This window comes from Micrasema longulum, unplaced genomic scaffold, assembly GCF_059751315.1.
Source record: "Micrasema longulum isolate JH-2025_06_02 unplaced genomic scaffold, ASM5975131v1 h1tg000420l, whole genome shotgun sequence".
NCBI classification, from domain to species: domain Eukaryota; kingdom Metazoa; phylum Arthropoda; class Insecta; order Trichoptera; family Brachycentridae; genus Micrasema; species Micrasema longulum.
Window position 1 is genome coordinate 10503 of NW_028277620.1, and position 24695 is coordinate 35197.

Genomic DNA, 24695 nt, shown 5'->3' on the forward strand with positions numbered 1-24695 from the left:
CTTCACTTAGTATCAGATTCCTATTAGAGTATCTTGTATTATGGTTGTGGTTGACGCTTGGGTAAATGTCTCTATTGATGTGTGTTACCACTACCGTTCTTAATATATACTGTTGAATAATATTCAGTGAAGAGCAAGTCGATTTAAGTCGATTTAAACGAGCACTAAATAAATAGTCCAGATCTTGTCTCGATGTCCCTTATGCTTCTCAATGCTTCTTTTCTTTTTTTTAATGTTTTAAACTATTCTTTTTTTGTTATACTTAAACCCTATAAATTGTATACATGGACTATGTCCGTTATTAAATAAATAAATAAATGTAATTGATGTATTTTTTCGTAAATACTTTGTATATTACGGTGATGGAAAGCTGAAAGTGTATTGTAGTGTTTGCATGTTTGTGTAGTGAGTGTCCTGACGAAAAGACGGGTATGTCTCGAAACCGGTAGACATAAAAATACGGTTAATGGTTAGATACTAATTTTTACTAACATTGATTAATAAATTATTTACAAATAATAATAATAATAATCATGGTTTATTAACAAAAAAAAATATTTATCTACTACATACATACTTAGGTAATAGATTTCTCTAGATTATGTCTAGTCTGCCTAACTAGGTACAACCTGTTTTAAGGCAGACATTTTTATGCATAATAAACAATAACATGACTACTATCTGTTCAACGAGACTGGACCTCCGCACACGTGCACACCACGAGCCCAAGGCATGTTAGACGTCGGCCATTTTTTTCTAGAGGTGATAAAAGTTTTTCTAAAAAATAATAATTAGACAGCAATCCAAGGTTTATTTACAAAAATAACAATTACTTTGTCTACTACATACACACTTAGGTAATAGATCTCTCTGGATCATGTCTAGTCTGCCTATTTAGATTTTATTTATTTATTTATTTATTTATTATCATTATATTACATACACAAAATTATAATTTATGTAAAGTTGCTTTGACTGTCTAACTAGGGTTATTTACCCCGTTCTAAAACAGTCAAATAATATAAAAAACAGTAATCAATTTATAGAAACAGTTATAAAGATACAGGACAAAGTAAAAAATGGAGTAAAAACATGGTAAAAAATGTAGTAAAAACATAGTAAAATTGTAGTAAAAACATAGTAAAATTGTAGTAAAAAAATAGTAAAAATGTAGTAAAAACATAGTAAAAAATGTAGTAAAAAAAACGTAGCAAAAAAAAAATTATAAAAACAAAGTAATAAATGCAGTGAAAACATAGTAAAAAAAAAACATGAAAATATATAAATATGTCTATAAAAATATTTTGAAACTCAGTAAAATGCAAAATAAAAACAGAATACATAGTATGAAACATATTTAAAGTCATAATAAAAAATAAATGTATGTTGTATAGCAAAAAGCATATTTAAAGAAAGAAAAAAAAAACAGCATATTAAAAAATAAAGTAAAAAATGTAATAATTTTTTTTTTTTTAAATACATAGTTAGAACAAGTTAAAAAGTCAAATACAACCTGTCCGTCAATAAATAAATAATTAATAAGGAAGTCACTTGGATAATAAATAAATAAATTAATTACAACAGTGCTACTAAAAGTGAACCTATATAAATTACCCAACGTTAGTAATAATCACAAAAATAATGAGTGTAATATTTGCAGGTATTTCAAGTAATATTTTTGACTTGCGCTGTGCTATGTGACGTGGGAGAGATCAAGCCAGAGCTGATAGAACTTCTTTGGCCAAGACACCACTTTATGAAGAAATGTGCATCCACAAGAGATTTTCTGTTCAGCGCTATCGTCTTCCCGTGCACAATCGTAAGAATAAACTTCGTTCTTTATTTTAACCAAGAAATTGAATGGTAACCATAAGAAATTGGAAAATTAATCCAGTAGCTCAATCACATATGACTATCGACGCGCTTAAAAACACGCTAAGCATTTGAGCTATCACAACGAACAATAATAAACACAATGTTTTGAGCATGTCGAAATGCTTGCAGACTAGCTGGATTTTCTCACTAGGGAGTTGTTCATATTTAAATTTGTTCCAACAGAGAGGGAAAACATTTTCGAGAAGGGAATATGGGAGTCTAGGCATTTTCAGGGCTTATGACCTGTCATTGGCTGGTTTCAGTGGCCACTTTACACACTGTGTAACATTCACCATTCTGCCTATGTTTAAACATCCACATTTCCTCAACCCTTCCATCTGTTGACTTTTGTGAAGTAAAAGAGCTGAAACCTTTATCATGCGGGTGAGATTCATCCGGCCGAGCCTAGACTCCCACATTCCCTTCTCGAAAAGGTTTTCCCTCTCTGTTGGAACAAATTCAAATATGAACAACTCCCTAGGGTGAAAATCCAGCCAGTCTGCAAGCAACTTATGGATAATGGAAGTAGATTGTACACTTTAACCGAGTAGTAGGCCAATCCCCTTTGACCGAAGGTTGTATTTATTTTTTTATTTTTTTACAGCATCAGAGTGGAGTATCTAGTAACTCTTGTATTTGTAACGGAAGGTAGAGAATAATGTTTAGTAACAAAGCTTTTACATAAAGTTGTTTTGTAGATTTTAAATTACGATTTTCAAATATACCGAGGGAGCTAGTTCTGATTGGGACTCTTAAGATAATTTTTATTAAAGCTTTTTATGCAATTATTATTTGCTTGATCAGTGTGTCATATAAAAATATTAGGTCAGTTATTTTCCTGCAATCCTCCAGAGTAGGTAAATTCAAAAAGTTTAACAACGACATGTAGTTGATTTGTTCTATAGGAATATGAAGTTTTAAATTAATGAATCTTTAAAATTTTCATTGTACTCTTTCAAACAAACAGTGTCAATATAAGATAATGACAGATCACTTCCTCGATTGCAATTTTAAATCCAAAATAAACCACCAGATCATGACCCGACAAGTATCGGCACAGCAGCTGATGGTACCACAACAGAAAAACTACTATGGTGACAGAACAATGGGTAGTGTAGTACCAAAACTGTACAATTTAATACCAGCTGAAAATCGTGAAGAAAAAAACCTAATTTCATTTTAAAAAATAGTCAAAAAATTATTAAACAGCAAGTGAAACTTAAGTGTATAAATATATCTTATTCTTTAATTATTATTAAACTATGTACTTACTTATAAATTCAAAAAAAAAAAAAATGTAATGTAACCTGCAGACAAGCTTCGGCTTTGCGGGAACAAAAATACAATTTTGTATGTTATTTACTTGTTAAAATGAATAAAACTTAATAAAAAAAAAAATAAACATTATTTATATGAATTTTGTAAAAAGGAGACCATATAGTAGAGTTGTACTCTAATTGGCTTCTAACCAAGGATATATATATATTATAATTAATAGCCACTAAGTTAGTGGTTCAAATAATCAATACAAAGAACAATGAATGAACAACGAACGAACAATGAACACTTAAAGTAACATTTAATTTTAATAAATATACTAGAACCACAGATTTATATAAAATAACAAAAATGCTCAATCTCGAGGAATTGATCTACACAGAAAAAATAATAATGATATTTAAGATGAAAAATAATAAAATAAAGACAAATATTAAATTAAATTGTAACCACAGCAGACATAAAATAAATACAAGAGCATCAAATAATTTACTTGCGAACAACCTAGGACCAACAGAAAAAGAAACAGTTTTTTGTATACAGCAATCAATTATTTCAATTCACTTTCTAATGATCTAAAAAATATACAAAACATGTACGTACTTAAAAAACACCTAAATAAAACAGTTCTTACAGCCCGTGTGACGAGTGATATGTGATGTTATTTTATCAATTTTTTATTTAAACTATTGTGTTATTATATATAATATCCCCTCATACCAGCACTTTTGCTGTTTGGGAATATTTCTTACAAATAAAATATGTTATGTGATGTAATATGTAAAGTTTAAAAACCTTGTATTTTGTCATAAAGAAATAAATAAATAAAAAATAATTTACTAATATGATTGTCGTGTTTTAGTCTGTGGCCACGCTGTTCTGGGTGGTGTTCTTATACGACAGGGAGCTGGTCATGCCGCGCGAGTGTGACCTCGTGATGCCGTCATACGTCAACCACGCCTTCCACTCCAACATCGTCCTGGTTCTCCTGTTGGAGTTGGCCCTCGGGGAGAGGGGCTCACCCCGGGATCAGCTGAGGACCAGCCTGCTCTGGCTGGGCGGGCTGATCGTCACGTACTATTCTGTGTAAGTCCATCCCTGTTGTAATTTGTTAATAAACAATATGATACTGGACTCCATGAACAGTTTTGGGAAAGAGATGGGCGCTTTCATCATAACGTCATAACAATCATTACAATCAACACGTTAACATATATAATTTAGTTTTAGGCATAGTTTGAGGCTAGGGACTGGAACTCTGTGTTTCAAACGAATTGTGGTATGAGAAGTGTCAAAAACTGGCTAGATGGCAATCTGCTAACGCTGAATGTGGATAAAACAAAATACCTTACATTTAGTATAAGAGATGGGTCACCACCTGAAGCTAGTTTAAAGCTTCATATAAACTTGAGAAATTCGTGCCAATTATTGAAACCAGTTGATAATATAAAATATCTAGGCATTGTAATTGACAGAAATTTGCGATGGGAGACACAGGTGCAGTCCCTGGTATCTAGATTAAGAAAACTGTGTCATGTCTTCAGCTCACTCAGAAACATCCTGGACGTTAGCACTCTTAAAAATGTCTACTTTCCGCTTTTCCAATCGGTGGCTGCTTATGGTATAATTGGCTGGGGAGGTTGCTCGACAGTTGTCACGAACCCCCTAATCAAGACGCAAAAACTTATTCTTAGAGTTATGCTTCGGTGCCCTCCGACCCATCCATCTGAACCATTATTTCAATTGTTGAAAGTTCTTGATATCCGTCAAATCTGCATCAAGAATGTATTGACAATTTTCTGGTCAGGCGACTGAGGAAGGAGGTCCCAACTGCCAACAGAATGCCCGCACGAGGTTTCCGCGTAACCTAAACTTCTTAATACCGAAAACGCGTACGATGTTTGCTCGGAGACACTTTTCATATATAGCTCCGAGAGTGTTCAACGTCTTGGATGAACATGTTAAGTTCTCCAAAACAACGTCGATATTTAAGATAAAGATTCATAATTGGATTGTATCGAGGGGTGGAGACCACTGTATGAGATTGCTTCGGGAATAAATATATAACATCGCTGCTGTCTTCATTATTATCCATATACGTATATACTTTTCTGCATTCCATTTTTCGACATGTATAAATTTTTATTATTTATATTTTTCTATTATAATTTTGTATATGGTTTTGATTATTTTGTATATTTTTTAAAAATGTTTATATCGGTTGTCATACGTATTTATATAATTACATAACTTTTCTGCATTCCATTTTTCGACTTATATAAATTTTTACTATTTATATTTTTCTATTACTATTTTACAATATACATATTGTTTTGATTGTTTTGTATATTGTTTTAAAATGTTGAAATTGGTTATCATACGTATTATTTTATAACTTTTCTGCATTCCATTTTTCGACATGTATACATTTTTACTATTTATATTTTTCTATTATTATTTTGAATATTGTTTTGATTATTTTGCCTATTGTTTTGATTACTTGTATATTATTTTAATATGTAAATAAATATTTTTGATTTATATATCGAAGAGTCCCGACTTAACACGGAATTTTCTAACAAGTCGGGACATAAAAAATATTAAATAAATAAAAAATAAAAATTATTTTTTAGATTCCTGGGGACCTACTTCGTAACAGGGCGCTGGATCTACAACATTTTCTACCTCTGGGATTGGACGGAAAGAGCCATCTTTTTAGTGCTGAATGCTGCGTCACTCTACGTCCTGTTTTTCATTGGTGCGCATGCCGAAGAGCTGATTCAACAGTACAGAAAAAATAGCGCTCACAGCTCTCGACAAAATGGCGACCTGTCAAAATCTTCCACATATGGCGAAGTTCGAAACAGCAATAATAATGAAGTTAATGCCACAGGCGACAAAATTAGATGATACCCTAGCCTAGGACACCTAGGCATTAAATATTAATTTACTTTAAATATTATATTTTTTTATTTAAATTATTGTAGAGGGATTTAAAGTAGGTACTTATTTCACATACCCGAAACCGTTTTAAATACCATGGCCATAGAATCATTAGTCCAGGAGCCTTGTACTGGAAAGATGTAACATTTTGTCACCCACTCGACAATAGTCGATCGGGCATCTCAATTGCTTTGTCATAAAGCTAATCTTGAAAACCCTCCCACAATTTAATTACAAAGACGAATGAGAAAGTGGCAACACTATCAAATCCGTATTTATCTATGGCCTATGGTCTCCTGCCACAAGCCACAAGTAAACTTTTATTGTTTCTTGTCAGACTTCTTCCGTTGAACATTTTGTAGATGGAATATTATGAAAAAATATAAGAAAATGTTTTACTGAGACACTGCAACTTTTATAATTATTATTTGCCTTTGACATAACACACATCTGCATGTTATTAAAAATATTTTATATGCATTAAATGGATTTTAAAAACATTAACAAGCGATTATCTCAAATACGACGAGCGATAAAATAATGTTTAAATCATGTTTCTAGTGAAACTTCATTTGATAATAATGAATTAAAAATAAGTACAGTTGTGTTTGTTGCACATTTGTTGATACGTTATCATTATAATATTTATTTATTTATTTATTTATTTAGTATTTCACAGTTTTAAAATGTACAGAGTTTATTTGTTTCAGGTCCCGACTAGCTAGGAAATTCCTGTGTTTAGGAAGGACCTTATTTTATTCATGTGTTTTTTTTATTTTTAATTTCATTAAATGATGCTTAATAAATTCAAAGAATAATAATAACAATATAAAAAATCAATATAAATTTAAATTAAAACATGCAAGTAATAATAATAAAAATTGAATCATAAAAAATAGATTAGAAAATATGCCATTAATAGTAAATAAATGAGACACAATTATTATAAATTATAAAACATACCGATAATAATAAAAATTGAACCACAAATACACATTATAATATATAAAATGAGTAATTAAGAAATTAAACAAAAATATAAATTGGAAAACATACCGATAATAATAAAAATTGAAGAACAAAAATAAATTACAGAATATACCATTTATATTTTTTTTTAAAAATAAGATACGGTTAAAATACTAGTTTTAAAAAGAAAAAAAAAACATATGTAAATGAATAAACATAAAAAGTAAAAATGAAATATACATAAAAACAATAAGAGATTTTTTTCAATTAAAAGCAACACAATTTTTAGTCATGAAAATAATTACAGGATATAAAAAGGTCTACCCCTAATCCACTTGCTCACCTTCTTCTTATAAACATTGTAACTGACAGACGTCTTTATGTCAGGGTCCAACATGTTAAAAATTATTGATCAGTGTTGTAAATTTTAAGTTGAATACAACAAAAATACATGCTCGTCATTCAAACATAAATGCCGAGCTTTTTACAAGAAGGAAGTTGGACAGCTGAAGTAACGATGTCGCATTCGATTGCCAATGTCGAGTGCTTTGGGGCACTCGAGATAAAGTCGATTGGTTTTCAATCGACTGCATTCGTATGGGTGGTTCGAGAATGCTGTCACTCGTCGAATTACGGAATTCGTATACGATTCTACAGACGAATGAGTCGAGCATGAGGCCCCTGAAACCGCGTACGCACATCAAACTATAAAGCTGACAAAACATTTCATAAATGAGTAGTATTGGTTTTTTATATATATATATTTAAATAGTAGACTGAATGCTGTTGAAATGCGATCCCTCAGGCGAATGTGCGGAAAAACAATGTATGATAGGTGCCCTAATGTCGAAATTAGAGCAGAATGCAAGGCTGAGTTAAGCATTATCGACAAAATTAAGAAAGGTCTTTTGCGATGGTTCGGTCATGTGGAGCGAATGAATGATGAAAGAACGGCTAAAAAGATTTATGATGCGAATGTGTCTGGTTGTAGAAGTCGAGGAAGGCCGAGAAAGACATGGCATGATCAAGTACAACAAATTCTTGAAAGTGGTCATGTGAAAAGTCGGAATAATCGACGTGCGTGCATGAGAAGATGTATGAATGTGAAGGAAGCAAAGGAAGTGTGCCAGGACAGAGTGGTGTGGCGTTCTATCCTCTCTGCCTACCCCCCTGGGGAAATGGCGTGATGGTTAGTTAGTTAGTTAGTTAAATAGGAGTTGCGTTATTATTTACCTTGCTTTATAATTTAACAAATTGACTTTTCCGCAAATACATTTTTCCACAAAAACTGTTGGGAAAAGGAAGGATATGCTTAAGTGGGCCAATCAGGAACTTTTCAGCATTCGCTCACGTGGAGAGGAAACCACTCAAAACTCTTCAGGAGAAGCCGGCCTTATGTTCCACTAGAAGAGTGTTCGGCATTTCGTTACTGGGTAGACGTTGGTTAGTACGCAACTGGCGATTTAAATTCAATTACGCCATGCTGTGTCGTTTTCAAGTTTCAAAATACTGTTGAGATTAAAAGGGAATAGGGTAAGATCACATTCCGTGTGTAAGTAGCAAATTTTTATAATATTGTTTAAGAATGCGATTATTTTACAGTCTGTCAGATTGTTAAATAAAACAAGGCGGACGTTTTGTTAGTATTGCCAGGGTATTTAATTTTTTACCAGGCTTTCTATTAATAAGCCGTTAATAAACAAATGTTTATTGCAGGAGGCAAAACTAGCAGTTCACGATAGAGTTCTAGTGCCAACTCTAATGTATGGAATTGGGAAAATAATTATGAAAGTAGGTTAAATGCTATCAAAAAGCAAACCCTTTGGTGAATGTGTGGTAAAACGATGTATGATAGCTGCACAAATGTCAAGATCCGTGATCTATGTAAGGCTGAGACATGCATTATCGACAGAATCAAGAAAGTGGTGCTGCGTTAGTTTGGACATGTAGAGCGAATGGACAGCGAAAGAATGGCTAAAGAGATCTTCGATGCGAATGCTGATGGATGCAGAAAACGAGGAAGACCGAGAGAGACATGGCACGATCAAGTCCATCAAATACTTGAAGATGGACATGTCAAGAGTAGGAATAATCGGCGCGCATTCATGAGAAGATGTGCGAATGTAGAGAAAGCGAGGTCCGTATGCAAAGACAGAGTGACATGGCGTTCTATCTTCTCTCTCAGATAAACAGGTGAAGTGGGATTATTTAAAATACTGTGAAGAAGTGATAAAATGTGAATGTTTCTTCTATGCCTGATACTGAGCTAGTGTAGTTGCGTGCGATACTCGGTTATGTGGTCGAGGAATTTGTTTCGGTTTACCGCAAAGCCTCTATTTTAGAGGCTTGTCAACAGGCGGGAAAGAGAGGATGTGGAAGTTTGTGGAAGTAGTGGATGGAAGTTATGAAAAATATACCATTGAATTCTTCGAGAAGACAACTTTTTATATTGCATACTTCTACATCAATCCTCCCTAATTTTACTACAGTGTCCTGTGGATTTTGACCATTCTATTATTTTTTTATGTAATGAAGGAGAAATTTGAAAATACGAATTCTTCAAAATAAGGCGATGAGAATTATACTCAAAAGAAATATCTATTCTAATGTAGAAATAATGCACAAAGAAATTGGGTTGCTCACAGCAAAGCAACAAATTAAATATAACAAACAAACAAACAAACAAACAAACAAACCATCACGCCGTTTCCCCTTAAGGGTAGGCAGAGAGGATAGAACGCCACAACACTCTATCTTTGCATTTACATTGGTAATTTTTTTTAACATTTTTTTTTTTGCACCACAACAGGCCAGGAGGCCTAATTACAGTGGTGAATTACATCACAGAGCACCCAGGCTTGAGAAAAAATACATTTTAATTTTAGTGTTCTCACCGGGAATCGAACACGGAACCTTCCGTGCGTGAGTCAAGCGTCTTGACCACTACACCACGGAGGCCGCCTCTATTGCATACAGATCTCGCTTCCTCTACATTCATACATCTTCTCATGCACGCGCGCCGATTATTCCGACTTTTGACATGTCCATCTTTAAGTATTTGTTGGATTTGGTCATGCCATGTCTTTCTCCGTCTTCCTCTATTTCTGCATCCATCAACATTCGCATTGTAAATATTCTTAGCCGTTCTCTCGCTGTCCATTCGTTCTACATGTCCAAACCAGCGCAGAGCTCCTTTCTTGATTTTGTCGATAATGCTTGTCTCAGCCTTACATAGTGTACGAATCTCAACATTTGTGCATATATCGTGCATAGTTTTACCACACATTCGCCCGAGAGATCGCATTTCGACAGCATTCAGCCTACTTTCATCCCTGTTTTTCCAAGTCCATACTTCGCTCCCATACATCAGGGACGGGACCAGGACTCCGTTGGCAATTTCTTCCAACCAACCAATAAAATAATAAAAAATATGAAAAAGCTAAAGATATATAAAAATAGAAATAAACGTATTTGTTTATAAATTACCTTAAATCAAAACTATTACTAACTAACTAACTAACTAACCATCACGCCATTTCCCCAGAGGGGTAGGCAGAGAGGATAGAACGCCACACCACTCTGTCCTGGCACACTTCCTTTGCTTCCTTCACATTCATACATCTTCTCATGCACGCACGTCGATTATTCCGACTTTTCACATGACCACTTTCAAGAATTTGTTGTACTTGATCATGCCATGTCTTTCTCGGCCTTCCTCGACTTCTACAATGAGACACATTCGCATCATAAATCTTTTTAGCCGTTCTTTCATCATTCATTCGCTCCACATGACCGAACCATCGCAAAAGACCTTTCTTAATTTTGTCGATAATGCTTAACTCAGCCTTGCATTCTGCTCTAATTTCGACATTAGGGCACCTATCATACATTGTTTTTCCGCACATTCGCCTGAGGGATCGCATTTCAACAGCATTCAGTCTACTTTCGTCCCTTTTCTTCCAACTCCATGCTTCGCTTCCATACATTAGGGTTGGTACCAGAACTCCATTATGAACTGCTAATTTAGCCTCTTGCGATAGACACTTATTTGCTACGACAGACTTTAAGGCACCATTAACTCTGTTACCGGCACTAACCCTCCTTTCAATATCCTTGTCCATATTTCCATCTCTAGTATAGTAACATACTACCCAGATATACAAATTCTTCGACCTGTTTCAAACTATCTCCATTTACTACAATCTTACATTCAGTCATAGTTACATTTCTTTCAAAGACCATGACGTTCGACTTTTGCACATTCATTAGCAAATTTGCACAATCCTTGCACACTTCGTAAACCTTTGTAACCGAGGATTGCAGTTCCTCTTCGCTGTCAGCTAGGAGGACTGCGTCATCGGCGTACAGAAGGCAACTGACAGTAAGATTACTCATTTTCGCTCCCACATCCATACTTTTCAATTCTCTCATACATTTATCCATGTATATGTTGAATAACCACGGTGACATTACACATCCCTGTTTGACTCCTTTAGGGATGTCAAACCAGGAAGTTAATGACCCATTTACCCTTACACACGCTACACTATCTTTGTACAAGGAAGCAATAGCGCGGACAAGGTTGTCACACAAAACTATTACCCAATGGGAAAAAGGAAAAAAGAGGAAAAAGGAAAGGAGGAGAGATTAAGGAAGAGAAAGGAGATGTTTCTTCAGACGTGATTTGATGTTGTTCATGAAAAAAGTATAAATGTCTTTTTTTTTGGAGAATAATTGTGTTAAACACATTATAATAGGTTTGTTTTTACGTTTTTATATCAATTTTCGGAAACAGAGTTTCATGATTACATGAAAAAACTGATAAAATCGATTTGATCAGTGATCAGTAATTTCCCATCACTAATGACATTAGTTTGACAGCTGTCATTCATTAAGCTATGACTCAATAAAGCATAAATAAATTAATACGTTTCAAATGGGTCATACTAGTGGAAACAATCATTAACACAATGAAAAAAACTTCAATGCATTGAAAAAAATATTTATAAAGTGAAAGATATTATTAATACATTTAAAAAGTCATTAAAGTGCTTAGCATAAAAGGTGTCTAGTCATATCTTCTATCGTTTTGTTTTCGTCGTTTGTTTTCTTCGGGTTTTCTTCTTCGATTGTTATCAATCGTCTGCATTTCGTCTTCCGACTGCATCATTTCGTCTTTTTTCTTGTTTTCTTGGGATGCAGCGCCGCCCTGATCGTTCATCAAGTCGTCGCCTGCCATATTCTGGTTTTCTCCATCACTCATTTGGTCCGTTCCGTTCATCTCCGTGACCTCTTCCTCTTCGAGTTCGTTCTTGTCGCCGAAGTTGTCGTTCAGTCCGTAAAAGTTTTCCGAGTCTTCGCAGCTAATGGTCATGTCTTCTTCTCTCACACACACGAAGTTCTCCTGAAATCAAAATATTGTATACATGAATTTTAATGGGCGATTTACACGCAAGAATAGATAATAGTATTTAATTTTAGTGATTAGCCTAAAAGAACTCGTAAAAATATATTACGCAATAACTCAATCGGTTTTGGAATATGGAATAATTGGATGGGGATGTGCAAATGACACACTGATCAAGCAAATAATAATTGCAAAAAAGCTTTAATAAAAATTATCTTAAGAGTCCCATCAGAACTAAAAAAAATCTTAATGTAAAATCTATAAAACAACTTTATGTACAAGCTTTGTTACTATACGCACGTAAACATTATTTTCTACCTTCTGTTACAAATACAAGAGTTACTGGATACTCCACCCTGATGCTGCAAAAAAAAATACAACCTTCTATCAAAGAGGATTGGCCTACTGCTCGGTTAAAGTGTACAATCTACTTCCATTATCCATAAGGACAATTAGTAAGTTCTCACAATATAAAATTGCTATTAAGAAATGGATAGTGGAGGTGGGTTGCGCACGGATCGATGAGTGGATCAAGCCAAATAGGTAAAATGTGTGTACAATTTATGAAATTTGTTCTATTGTGTATATAAATTGGTTATATTTTTTATGATTATTTTAGTTTATATTGTTTATAATGTTAATGATAATTAGGTTAATTGGATTCATTACGTATTTTTGTTTTTTTGTTTGTTAAACAGCTAATTTAAGGCATGTTTCTCATTTTGTAAAATGTTTCCCTTAGGCACGGGACACCCCAGTGAGGGAACATTATTCTGTATAAAAAAAAGAATACAAACAATGTAAACGTATAAATAAATAAATGGGATTAAACAAAGGTATAGTGAAACCAATTTGCTTTGTTTTGCTGACGACATGAAAATTTTTGCAACAATCAAGACCCCAGCTGACGTTTTTGATCTGCAGTCAGATCTCGACCGTCTAGAGGGTTACTGCAACTCCAACTGCTTGGACCTTAATCCTTCTAAGTGTTCAGTTATTACATTTAGTCGCAAAGTAAAATTTTTACGTACTAACTATGTGCTTAAGGGTCAAAACCTCCAACGCTCATTATGTGTAAAGGATCTAGGTGTCTTCCATGATAGTAAATTACTTTTTGACGCCCATGTTGACAGCATCATAAAAAAGTCATCGCGTGCGCTTGGCTTTCTTATGCGTAGCTCTACGTCGTTCACTATGGCAAAGACACTTAAAATCCTTTACTGTACATTAGTGCGAAGCAACTTAGAATATGCATCACAAATATGGAATCCTATGTACAATGTGCAGATATCACGCATTGAAAATATTCAAAAAAAATTCGTAAAGTTCATGTGTTTCCGGTTGAAACTTGAGTTTAAATCTGACCAGTATATTCATATATGTAAAAAACATCACCTACTGCCTCTGCAAAAGCGTCGTGAAATAGCGGATATAATTTATTTACTTAAAATTGCCTCTGGTTCAATTGACTGTCCTGAACTACTTTGCAAACTTTATATCAATGTTCCTTCCAAAGTTTTAAGAAATAACCCTCTTCTTCACATACCTCTTGTTTCATCTAATTATAGGCAAAATTCATATTTATGGCGAACTTTTAATAATTTTAATGTACTAAATAAATCATTTAACATAGATTTATTTGAAAATAATCTTAATAACGTGCGGCGTTTGCTTTCAAAATAACTCGTAGTATTTTTTTTCTTTTCTTTTAAATTTACATTTAATTACTATTCATTTTATGTTCGAGAATCTTTTTTAACTTACTGTGATGCTACTTGTGAAAACCTGTAATTGGCTTATTTGTTATTTGTTTTGTTATATAAATATGATATAATATAGCTGTTGGTTATCCAAATAAATAAAATAAATAAATAAAATACTTATAATTACAGAGAGACCTTGATAGATTTTTGGTCTCGTGATGTAATAGTCAGCGCGTTTGCTTACCATGCAAGAGGTCTCGGGTTTGATTCCCGACATGATTAATATGAAATATTTATTTCTCTCTCTCTCTCTTATGAATCTTCTCTATCCCAGGGCCTCGATTGTGATGGGAAGATAAAGACGTCATACCTTCACCTTGACGGTATAGTTGAAGATAAATTCTCTCTAGCGATTATAAAGATATACTACCAACCCCCCCCCCCTTTTAATTATGATTTATTAAAAAAAATTATCGTTTTGAGGTTGGCACTTTTTTTCTTAAAAGCCTATTAAAAATATGAGTGAGAAATAAGTAAGTTTTGAAGTAAAATTAAATTCCGACATAACTGTCACTTCAATAAAACGAACTCCTAGATGTGGAAATAATGTCGCTAGGTTCCTCTTATTAACAAATAAGAGTATCTAGTCGTCAGACACAGATTATATGCATCAGAAAGTTACCACTCAAAATAATTTAGTTATTATATTTTTACCATCTGTTTTACTATCTTTCCGAGTGTATGTATCGAGACGTTAAAGGAGACGGCTTTGTAGTCGATCGGTACAAATCGGTAGATGCATACAGACGATCGTTAAGCGTACCGTCTAGGTGATTTCCAAAAGTCATGCAAAATTCATGTTCAACCGAGCTTTTTTGCTTGAATTGGGATTTATTGGAGTTTATAATCGCTTTGAAGTGAGCATTTTTAATTAAAGAAGCCTATTTAAAATAGAAATGAGAACTATTTTAAATGTCAATGACGTAAGGAACGCGGACTTTGCGGTCATTCCATTGGCTTGTTTCGATCATATGATGTCGATATGACAAGTAGGTAGAACATGCCGAGGTAAGATCTGTATCTGTATAGTACAGAAGTAAAGTATACCGTCTCGATATATACAGATGAAGATAGCGTTCATAATCGAGGCACTGGGGAGTGGTTAATTTGGGGATATTTATTTTTCCATGCTGATAATTTTTGCGTCATATATGGCCACACTAATGATTAAATTCTAAAAAATATGAACACGTGAAATCAAACATGATGATTTTCATTTAGAACATTATTGTGACTTTAAGCATTACCCAAAACACTTAATTAGGTTGAATGAGGAACTTCAGCCCTACGGAAAATTGGATACAAAAAATGTTTTCTTACGCGGGGTAAAAATTATAGCATTAAATTGTACTGCAAAGTTTCTTGAAAATGTACAGAAAAAATAATAATAAATATTTTGATAAAAACGCACTACTTTAAATGCCGTCACTGGTTCATGTGAATCAACCTATGATCTGAGAGCTATGGAAGATTTCCGGTCTGGTCGCTTCTGGACCAATGGGAAGAACCGAATGAGAATAAGCGGAAATGAACCTCTGATGTAACACGCGGAGTTATTTCAGAAATACAAAACTTTAAAAAAATCGCAGCGCCGATAATACGATATATAAAAATTTAAAAAAAAAAATTGATTTAGTTTAACAGTCTATTAACAATTTTTTTTTTTATGGCGTTGCAAACTGAAAAATGGGCACTGAAATAACAGATGTTCGATACTCTGTGATGAAATATCGTCGCATGGACAATAGTCATCATTCCTTCATTTAAACCTATATAGGTAACTTCTCTTAGCTCTGTGTGCGGTTAAAATTTAAGTCGTTTCGAAAGTACTAGGTGATGATGACGGATGTTTGCTGCATCAGCCAGCGTTGGGAATAACATTTTGGTGATTTTACCTGTAGAAGAAGCGCGGCAATGATCCTCCCAACGTTTAGCAAAGCTAAGGGGAAATTCTGAGAAGAAAGGTGCCGTTCTTTTACAAGTTGCGCTCTTGCTCGTTCACCCGCTCTCTTATTTCCTACGATACCAGCATGTCCTCTTATCCAGTATATTTGAATGATCATCCCTCTTATTTTTAGATGCTTAATTTTACACAATATTATTTTTTGGTATGTGTATATATATTTACATATTTATACACACACAATTCTGGGTTTTATCCCAAGGGGGAGTAGGTATATTATTATTTATATCACTACAGAGATGGGTAGAATTTTTGTTTCAAGATTAACCTCAATATCAAATACATAGATGGCGCTCCAAACGCGCTAGCGAAAGCTTTCCTTGTTTCATGACATATATACAAAAACCAAAAAATATCACTGATATGGATATTCGCTAATAAGCGGAATGGGGAATGTTGTAGAATTCTACATAAAAGTGGCCACTTGAACCCAACCTATGACAGGTCATAAGCCCTGTAAACGCTCGAATATCCATAATCTTGAAACAAAAATTCTACCCATCTCTGTAGTGATATAAATAATAATATGCTTAATTTTACTCTGAATATTAATGGAATAATTAATGGATTTACCGACCAAGTATCCGTTATAGCTTGAACGCCCAAACGACAATCATGTAATGAGTACTCGTAGGTACCTTTTCCATTTTTACGATTTAAAATCTCTCATCTTTTTCATGTGTGTTGACTGCACAGCACCGTGACGCGCGGATGTTTTTGGCACAGCAAGGGAAGGGTCAATTACCTGGTTAAACAGCGTGCTCTCTGGACATATAAAACTCCATCTAAATGTCTGATTTTTCCCGTCGGCATACGTCACTGGGAGACACACGTGGAAGACTTGACACTCATTGTCCACGTCAGCATAGTATCCATAAGTCTTGTTTTCACAGCTGAAATCATCCAAAACGAAGGCATGAGGACATTGACATATTAATACATAGACGCGCCCTATGGAGTAAAATATTTTTAGAAATAGTGACACGAAAACATACCCATAATTTAACAAATTAGAACAGGGATGGAGAACATTTAAGAGAAGGGAATATGGAAGTCTAGGCATTCACAGGGCTTATGACCTGTCATTAGCTGTTTTAAGTTAATGTTACACAGTGTGTAAAGTGGCCACTTAAACCAGCTGACAGATTATAAGCCCTGTAAATGCCTAGACTTACATAATCCGTTTTCATTATTTATATCACTACAGAGATGGGTAGAATTTTTGTTTCAAGATTATGGATATTCGAGCGTTTACAGGACTTATGACCTGTCATAGGTTGGGTTCAAGTGGCCACTTTTATGTAGAATTCTACAACATTCCCTATTCCGCTTATTAGCGAATATCCATATCGGTGACATTTTTGGTTTTTGTATATATGTCATGAAACAAGGAAAGCTTTCGCTAGCGCGTTTGGAGCGCCATCTATGTATTTGATATTGAGGTTAAGTATTAAAGCAAATTACTTTATTTATGTAGCTAAGATTCTATCCGAGTTAAATTAATGGGGAATGTTGTAGAATTCTACATAAAAGTGGCCACTTGAACCCAACCTATGACAGGTCATAAGCCCTGTAAACGCTCGAATATCCATAATCTTGAAACAAAAATTCTACCCATCTCTGTAGTGATATAAATAATAATATACCTACTCCCCCTTGGGATAAAACCCAGAATTGTGTGTGTATAAATATGTAAATATATATACACATACCAAAAATAATATTGTGTAATCCGTTTTCATAAATGTTCTCCATCCCGGTTGTAATTTGTTAATCTTAATGACTCCATAGGGGGTGAAATCCAGTTTTTTGTCTACAAACATTTGGACAAACTCAAAATATTGTAATAAAACCAACTGGTCCAAGAAGAAGTTTAAAAAATGGAAAATTGTTTTCAGGCGTAGCCTAGTATGTAAAATAATTCCATCAGATGAATCTCTTCACAATAATAAAGGTTTCAGCTCTTTAACTTCACTAAAATGAACAGATGGACGCGTTGAAGAAATATGAAAGTTCAAAATATTTCTCATTCATCCTGCCAAGAATCGAAGCTGGGACTTCAAGCATTGTTGTTGTAAGCGCCACAACGAGGCGGAATTATCTTCACTGGATTTCCCTTTTCAGGATTTATACCCGAGGGTGGTAATCGAGTCGAAAACACTCGTCCAGGGTTTCGGTTCTATTCTTTTTTTTTAATTTAAATCTTAAAGTAGGGCACACATATCATACATATTGTTATGTGTGTTCTAATAATAACATTGCAAATATATTTAATTTATAAATTGTTTATCACATATGTCTTGACCATTATTTTTAATTTTGATATGTTTTTTTCTTCATAAATATTTTTTTCCATTTCGTAATACTTTTTAATTGCTTTAAATAAAATGGAATTTTGTGACTTTGCCTTTTTCCTAAATGGAAGTCTAATTTTGTTCTTTTCTCTAGTATTGTGATCGTGTTCATGCTAGTTCTGATCAATTTTTTTCCAAAATTCTGTTTTTTTTATTAGAGTTTATAATTTTTTGAACAAATATCTTTGTATTGTAAAATATTCTTTGTTTATATGTTAATAATTTCATTTCATTTACCATCGACTTTACCCTCGTGTATCTGTTTTTTTTCAAAATGATTCTAAAGGCTTTATTTTGTAATACAGTTAGTTTATCTATGTTTTCTTTGTTTGATAAAAATAAAATGCTACTACAGTAGTTAACGTGTGGTTCAATAATTGCTTTGTAAATAGTTTTGCAAGAGTCCTTATCAATAAATCTTCTGATCCTTCCCAAAATTGATATTTTTTTTGCAATCTTATTTATCACGATCTTAGCGTTTTGGTGAAATGTAAGTTTTGAATCCAACATTACACCTAAATTTTAATTTCAGTGACTTCATTAAGTTTTTCATTTTCTATTACAATTGATGGTGTAATTTCTATTCTTTTGTTTCCTATATTCATATATTTAGTTTTGTTAACATTTAATTTTAATTTATTAATTTTTAGCCACAGTGATACATTATTAAGATCATCATTATGATTATTTCACACACAAAACTGTATAATTCACCCGCCTGGGCACGGATACTGAATTTTAAAATGCCACACGTGAAAATTATGTTCATTGCCGACTACCAGCATAAGCATAAAAAAATAGAGACGTACTTACGGCTACTAACAATTTTAACTGTTTTTTTCTCACCTGAAATTATCACTAATATCTTCTCGGATTGATGTCGCGTTGCTGGGGAGCATTAGCGTATCGGCTTGAGATTGCTTTATCATTACCTTAAAACATACATAACAAATAAGAATAACATCTCGCTGTTTCCGTCGGGGTAGGCAGATAAAATATAAATTCATACCCGTAACAGTTCTTGTTTTCTCTATATTCATGCATATTTTCATCACGCATACCGTGAGATAAAAGATAGGGAGAATGGTACATGATTTTAATGGTACATTGGTTTACCGTATTCCCGTTTTTTTCCCTGGATTATTTATTTTATTTAATGTACAAAACGGCATAACTGCCAATTACAATGTACACATATTTATTATTTAATTTTTCTTCAATGTAGGTATAATTTAGACACTTATCAAAAGTCAATACATATATGAATAAACATAACACAAAGAGATAGTAAAGTTTCAATGAATAAATACACATTCTAAAAATAATCAAATGAAATAATATTGTCAGTTTTATATACTGCTGTCTTCCATGTATGATTAGGTTATTACAAAAACATGTTGTTTTTTTTAAAAAGCACAATAGATTTTTTTTTATTATTTATTTTATTTAGTTCTATGATTAACATAGTCTAATATATATTTACAACACAATATTTACATCTATACTTATTCTAACATTATTTATCACTATTATACACTTAATATCCTAACTTTATATTAACTGTTTCATGTATACATTTTCATTAATTATATTCACTATATACCAGGGGCGAATGCTCCTTATAATCGATTATATGCAGCTTACCATATTTTTTTGACATCGTAAGTAATGTTTTATAATACTGTAGTATTATTAGGAAAAAACACATCACCAAAAAATATATTACTTTTCTTGGGTAACTAAATTTATATATTCCTTTATTCCATACAGCGACCAGTTGCGCCTCTATTGGCCAAAATTATTACTACTAGATTACACGAGATTACTCTACTCACTTTAAAATCACTAATTCAAATACGTCTTTAACCTAAAACTTTAGAATCTCGTTCGAAAAATTACACGTGCGATTACAGTAAAATCTTGCAGCTTTCATTAATGCAATTTAGTCTTTCAATACTTTTTCATAGGGGCTAGTATTCTTTAAAATACATCAATTTGACTTACGACAGTCTAAGGGAGGTGACAATATACGCACTCGTTATGTGCGAGAAAGAGATTACGAATTTATTTTGTGTGTCTTAACACGAAAGTTACAATAATAATACTTAATACTTCTTCCTAGCTTTAACCATTCATTTTTATAGCCTTTTTGAACATTTTCTCGTTACTAATTGTTTTAATAGACAGTGGAAGTATGTTATAAATTCCTAATTACGTAATACTCAAAATCCCTTTGTCCGAAAGTGGTATTAGTTTGTATTTGTTTAAGTTGTCTTTGTGTTGAGGATCTAGTGGTTATATTATTTGTATGTGATGTATTGTTGGGGTTATGTCTTTCATTTGAGAAATAATAGTTTTTGAATCTGTAAGCGAGTATTGTTAAGTCAATTGATTCTTTACAATTAAGTACCCTAATGTAAACATATATATATAAATAACATGTAATACATAATGACACAAGATACACTAGAGTTTTACAAGGGCTAGCTGTTTTCTGCAAAAATGCACATATTAGACTATGTGGTCCGCCAGACTTAAAAATCATTGAAACTTGTTAAAAACTCAATAATTAGATTTTCCTATAATACTCCTGTCATACGCAAAAAGGCAGTTTTGTTTCGATAATCACAAAATGAGTTAAATATGAGGCGATATATTTATTGACTTGTTTTTTATTTTGTAGACCTAAAAGGGCGCAAGTCACACTTTTGGTGATTTCGCCATTTTTATGTAAGATTATTTAAAAAATATATATCTTTTAGTCCTCATTCAATATCTAACAAAAAGGCTCTAATCTAACAAATTAATCTAGGCAGAATGGTGAATTTTATTTATTTTATTTTATTTATTTCGAATACAAACAGATGTGCAGGTTAAATTAATATTTAAAAAACTATATTAAATGTATACATAGTAGGGCCTGCTATCCAATTATATGTATTCCCTAAATTATACTGTAATAAAGCGACGACGGCTTAAAGTTATATAAATATACTATATATTAAAATAAGATAAATATGGACAAAACAAGGAGATAGTGGGAAGGAAAAGAAGGAAATTAATAAGGAGTGGTAAAGGACGATTGAAGGAAAGTAGGAGTGGAAATTAGCATTTGATTTCATAATTAAATTAATTTTGAATACAGAGCAAGAAAAGAGACAAAACGTCTATTCTCTGTTACTCTGAATCAAGCCTATTAGTTCTCTTCTGAACATATTGTATGGAGTGTTAAATATATCAAGACTATCAATAATAATTTCAGTTTGTCCAAATTTTTGTAGACAATACTGAATTCAACTCCCTGGGGAGCTGTTTATATTAACATATTACAACAAAGATGAAGAACATTTTAGAGAAGGTAATATAGAAGTCTAGGCATCTACAGGGCTTATGAACTGTCAATGGCTGGTTTGTCAAGTGGCCACTTTTGAGAGTATTGAAAAATTATGGATAATTACATAGCAGTAAAAATAGTTAACAAAAAATCCCTTAAAGGCACGGCCTACTCGTGTGTATACAAGAAATGTGCATGAATTTTTTTCTCCTATAATAAATAGACAGGTAGAATATTTTTGTATAATATAAGAAAGAGAAAAGAAAATATTCCGTAAAAGATAAGAAGGTACTTTTTTATTTTAAAGTAATTAAAAAAGGAAATAAAAAATTAAAAAAAACAAAAATATTCCTTACAACAAAATATATCATGAAAAAAAAATCATATCTTAAGTTCGAATCCATGATAGTGCGTGTTTTTTAAAAGAAGGAAATTTTTTAACGTTTGGGATCAGTAAAAAAAATAATAAAAAATTTTGGGCCTATAAAATATACATGTCTCTGTGCTAGCCTCGTTTTGCAATGCGGTATTTCTAACACACGATTCCTTCTTTGACTCGATCTATTTGAATTACTTGTAAATACATTTTGGTTCTTAAATATATATTTTAAATATTGATGACAATATATTTGTCTTATTTCCAAAAGTTTTGCTTCTTGAAACAATTGGAAAGAGTGAAAAGTGCGATTTTTGGGAAGCATTATTTTTATGATACATTTTTGAACAGTTTCCAATGGTTGAATGTGGTTGTTAAAAGCTCACCCCATCCAATTTTTCCATAGGAAAGCGATGACTGTACAAGTGCATAATATACCATTTTAATAGTATTTAGCTGGGTGTAAATACTTTACCGTTAGCACACATGGGTTAAATATCTCAGTTTTTTAATAATTTATTCAAGATGATTACTCCATTCAAGTTGATAGTCAATGATTACTCCCAGGTATTTGATGCACCTTTCAGACTTCATATTTTCGCAGTTATAACATAATGTCAAGATTACAATATTTATTATGAAACATTACATTAAGGGAAGAAGGGGAAGATGATTTTGAGTTATAAAATGGAATAAACAGTGTTTTATTACAATGTGTTACTGCCTCATTGCTTATGACGGCAGAATAACAATAAAATATTCACCCTCATTCGCGGCCCTCGATTGATAGATCCTTCAGCCGTAGAAAACATCACGAAAAATGCAAAACACAAGCAAAAAATCGCCGTATCACTCGCCATTTTGAATAGCATAAAAATGCTCTTAAAAGTCTTACGGTACAGCACTAATAAAACACACTGATCTTGTTAATTCCACAACTCAACAGCCACAATTTAATTAAAAGATGAAGAGGATTTTCAAAAATTTTGAGCTGTCAAGCAAAACCGACGCGGGTCTAAAATTGTATGCGATGGAATCGAGAAGCAAAATCTTTATATCGCAAATTCTAAGGCATCAGTTATGCTGGGAGTATTTTTCGAAGATGACCAGCTCTGTTATTTTATTCCGAACGACACCTCGCCATCTTTGCGGAATACAAATTGATATAATTCGCAGGCCCGTCAAAGAACTAGACGTTGCGTTGGTATAATATTCAGATGAATAAATTGGACATTTTCATATTCTGACTTCATAATACGCTAGGAATCGTAAAGCTCATTGTGTGGCAGTGATAAAATAATACCATTGCAATCAAATTCAATGATTCATAACATATATAAAAAAATAAATACAAACCATAAAATTAAGAATAGTCCAAAAGGAGCGTAGAAACATATTTGAATACATCGGACTGTGTCCAAAAATCCCCCCACTATGCCCCACTTTCACCGCGCGCATTATTGATGTCGCGGCGTAATGTTGCACGATGGGAAGAAATATATTCTTAATACAAATGTAAGATTTTAAAAAAAGCAATCCGTTAATTTCTCTAAAATGTTATTGTGCACGCAGAAATATTAATTATATATACGGAGATATACAGATAATGGATATAGAGAAACATGACAGAGAAGATAAGTAAAGGATCATTTAATAAGAATAATTGAATTAATGAACTTAAAATATAAAACAAATTTTATTTTACATAAAACGGATATTTTTATATCATATTAAATATTAACATTTTACAACAGAGATGAAGAACATTTAAGAGAAGGTAATATAGAAGTCTAGGCATCTACAGGGCTTATGACCTGTCAATGGCTGGTTTAAGTGGCCACTTTACACGCTGTTTCAACATTGTTGATAAATTACCTGGTCCATGAAGAAGTATAGAAATTGAAAAAATAATATTTTCAGGCGTTGCCTGGTATGTAGGTGAAATAATTCAATTAGATGAATCTCACCCGCATAAATAAAGATTTCAGCTCTTTAACTTCACAAACATCAACAGATGAAAGAATTGAAGGAATATAGATGTTCAAATATAGGCAGAATGGTGAACGTTACACAGTGTGTAAAGTGGCCACTTAAATCAGCCACTGACAGGTCATAAGCCCTGTAGATGCCTAGACTTCTATATTACCTTCTCTCAGTGTTCTTCATCTCTGTTGTAAAATGTTAATATAAACAGCTCCCCGGGGAGTTGAATCCAGTCCTTGTCTACAAAAATTTGGACAAACTCAAAATATTGTTCATACTAAATAATATTTGATGTTTTAAAGATAACGTCGGTCAAATGTCCACCACAGAGTTGTTTAATCCGAGGTCCATTTTTTATTCGTTCTCTCATTAGATGAGCAAAATAGGGTAAAAAAAACTACTACCCTGGCAATACTAACGAAATGACATTTTGTTTTCTTCGACAATCTG

The 24695-nt window shown here is 32.9% G+C and overlaps 2 protein-coding genes across 2 annotated transcripts; one reads left to right on the top strand and one right to left on the bottom strand.

Annotated features, from left to right (window-relative positions):
* Positions 1-1660: 1660 nt before the first annotated feature.
* LOC148281675 (androgen-dependent TFPI-regulating protein-like) lies at positions 1661-4243 on the top strand (the record flags this gene model as incomplete). The annotated part of the gene is made up of 2 exons (XM_088226324.1): positions 1661-1819; positions 4016-4243. Coding segments are annotated over 2 exons (387 nt in total), but the record flags the coding sequence as incomplete, so codon positions are not given.
* A 7808-nt stretch (positions 4244-12051) lies between these two features.
* Positions 12052-23321, bottom strand: LOC148281676 (uncharacterized). The gene is made up of 4 exons (XM_088226291.1): positions 23027-23321; positions 19399-19484; positions 16944-17091; positions 12052-12469 (listed from the first exon to the last, which is right to left on the bottom strand). Exons 1-4 carry the CDS (start codon positions 23132-23134, stop codon positions 12134-12136), a joined length of 678 nt encoding a protein of 225 aa, XP_088082417.1. The 5' UTR covers positions 23135-23321; the 3' UTR covers positions 12052-12133.
* Positions 23322-24695: the final 1374 nt, after the last annotated feature.

Bases quoted from the DNA above. Each gene is read 5' to 3' on its own strand.
- LOC148281676 (XM_088226291.1), bottom strand. From the start codon at position 23,134: ATGCTATTCAAAATGGCGAGTGATACGGCGATTTTTTGCTTGTGTTTT. The intron at 17,092-19,398 runs GTGAGAAAAAAA...GGATGATTTCAG, and splicing joins GATATTAGTGATAATTTCAG to CTGTGAAAACAAGACTTATG. The intron at 12,470-16,943 runs GTAATTGACCCT...TTTTGATTTCAG, and splicing joins AGAGCACGCTGTTTAACCAG to GAGAACTTCGTGTGTGTGAG.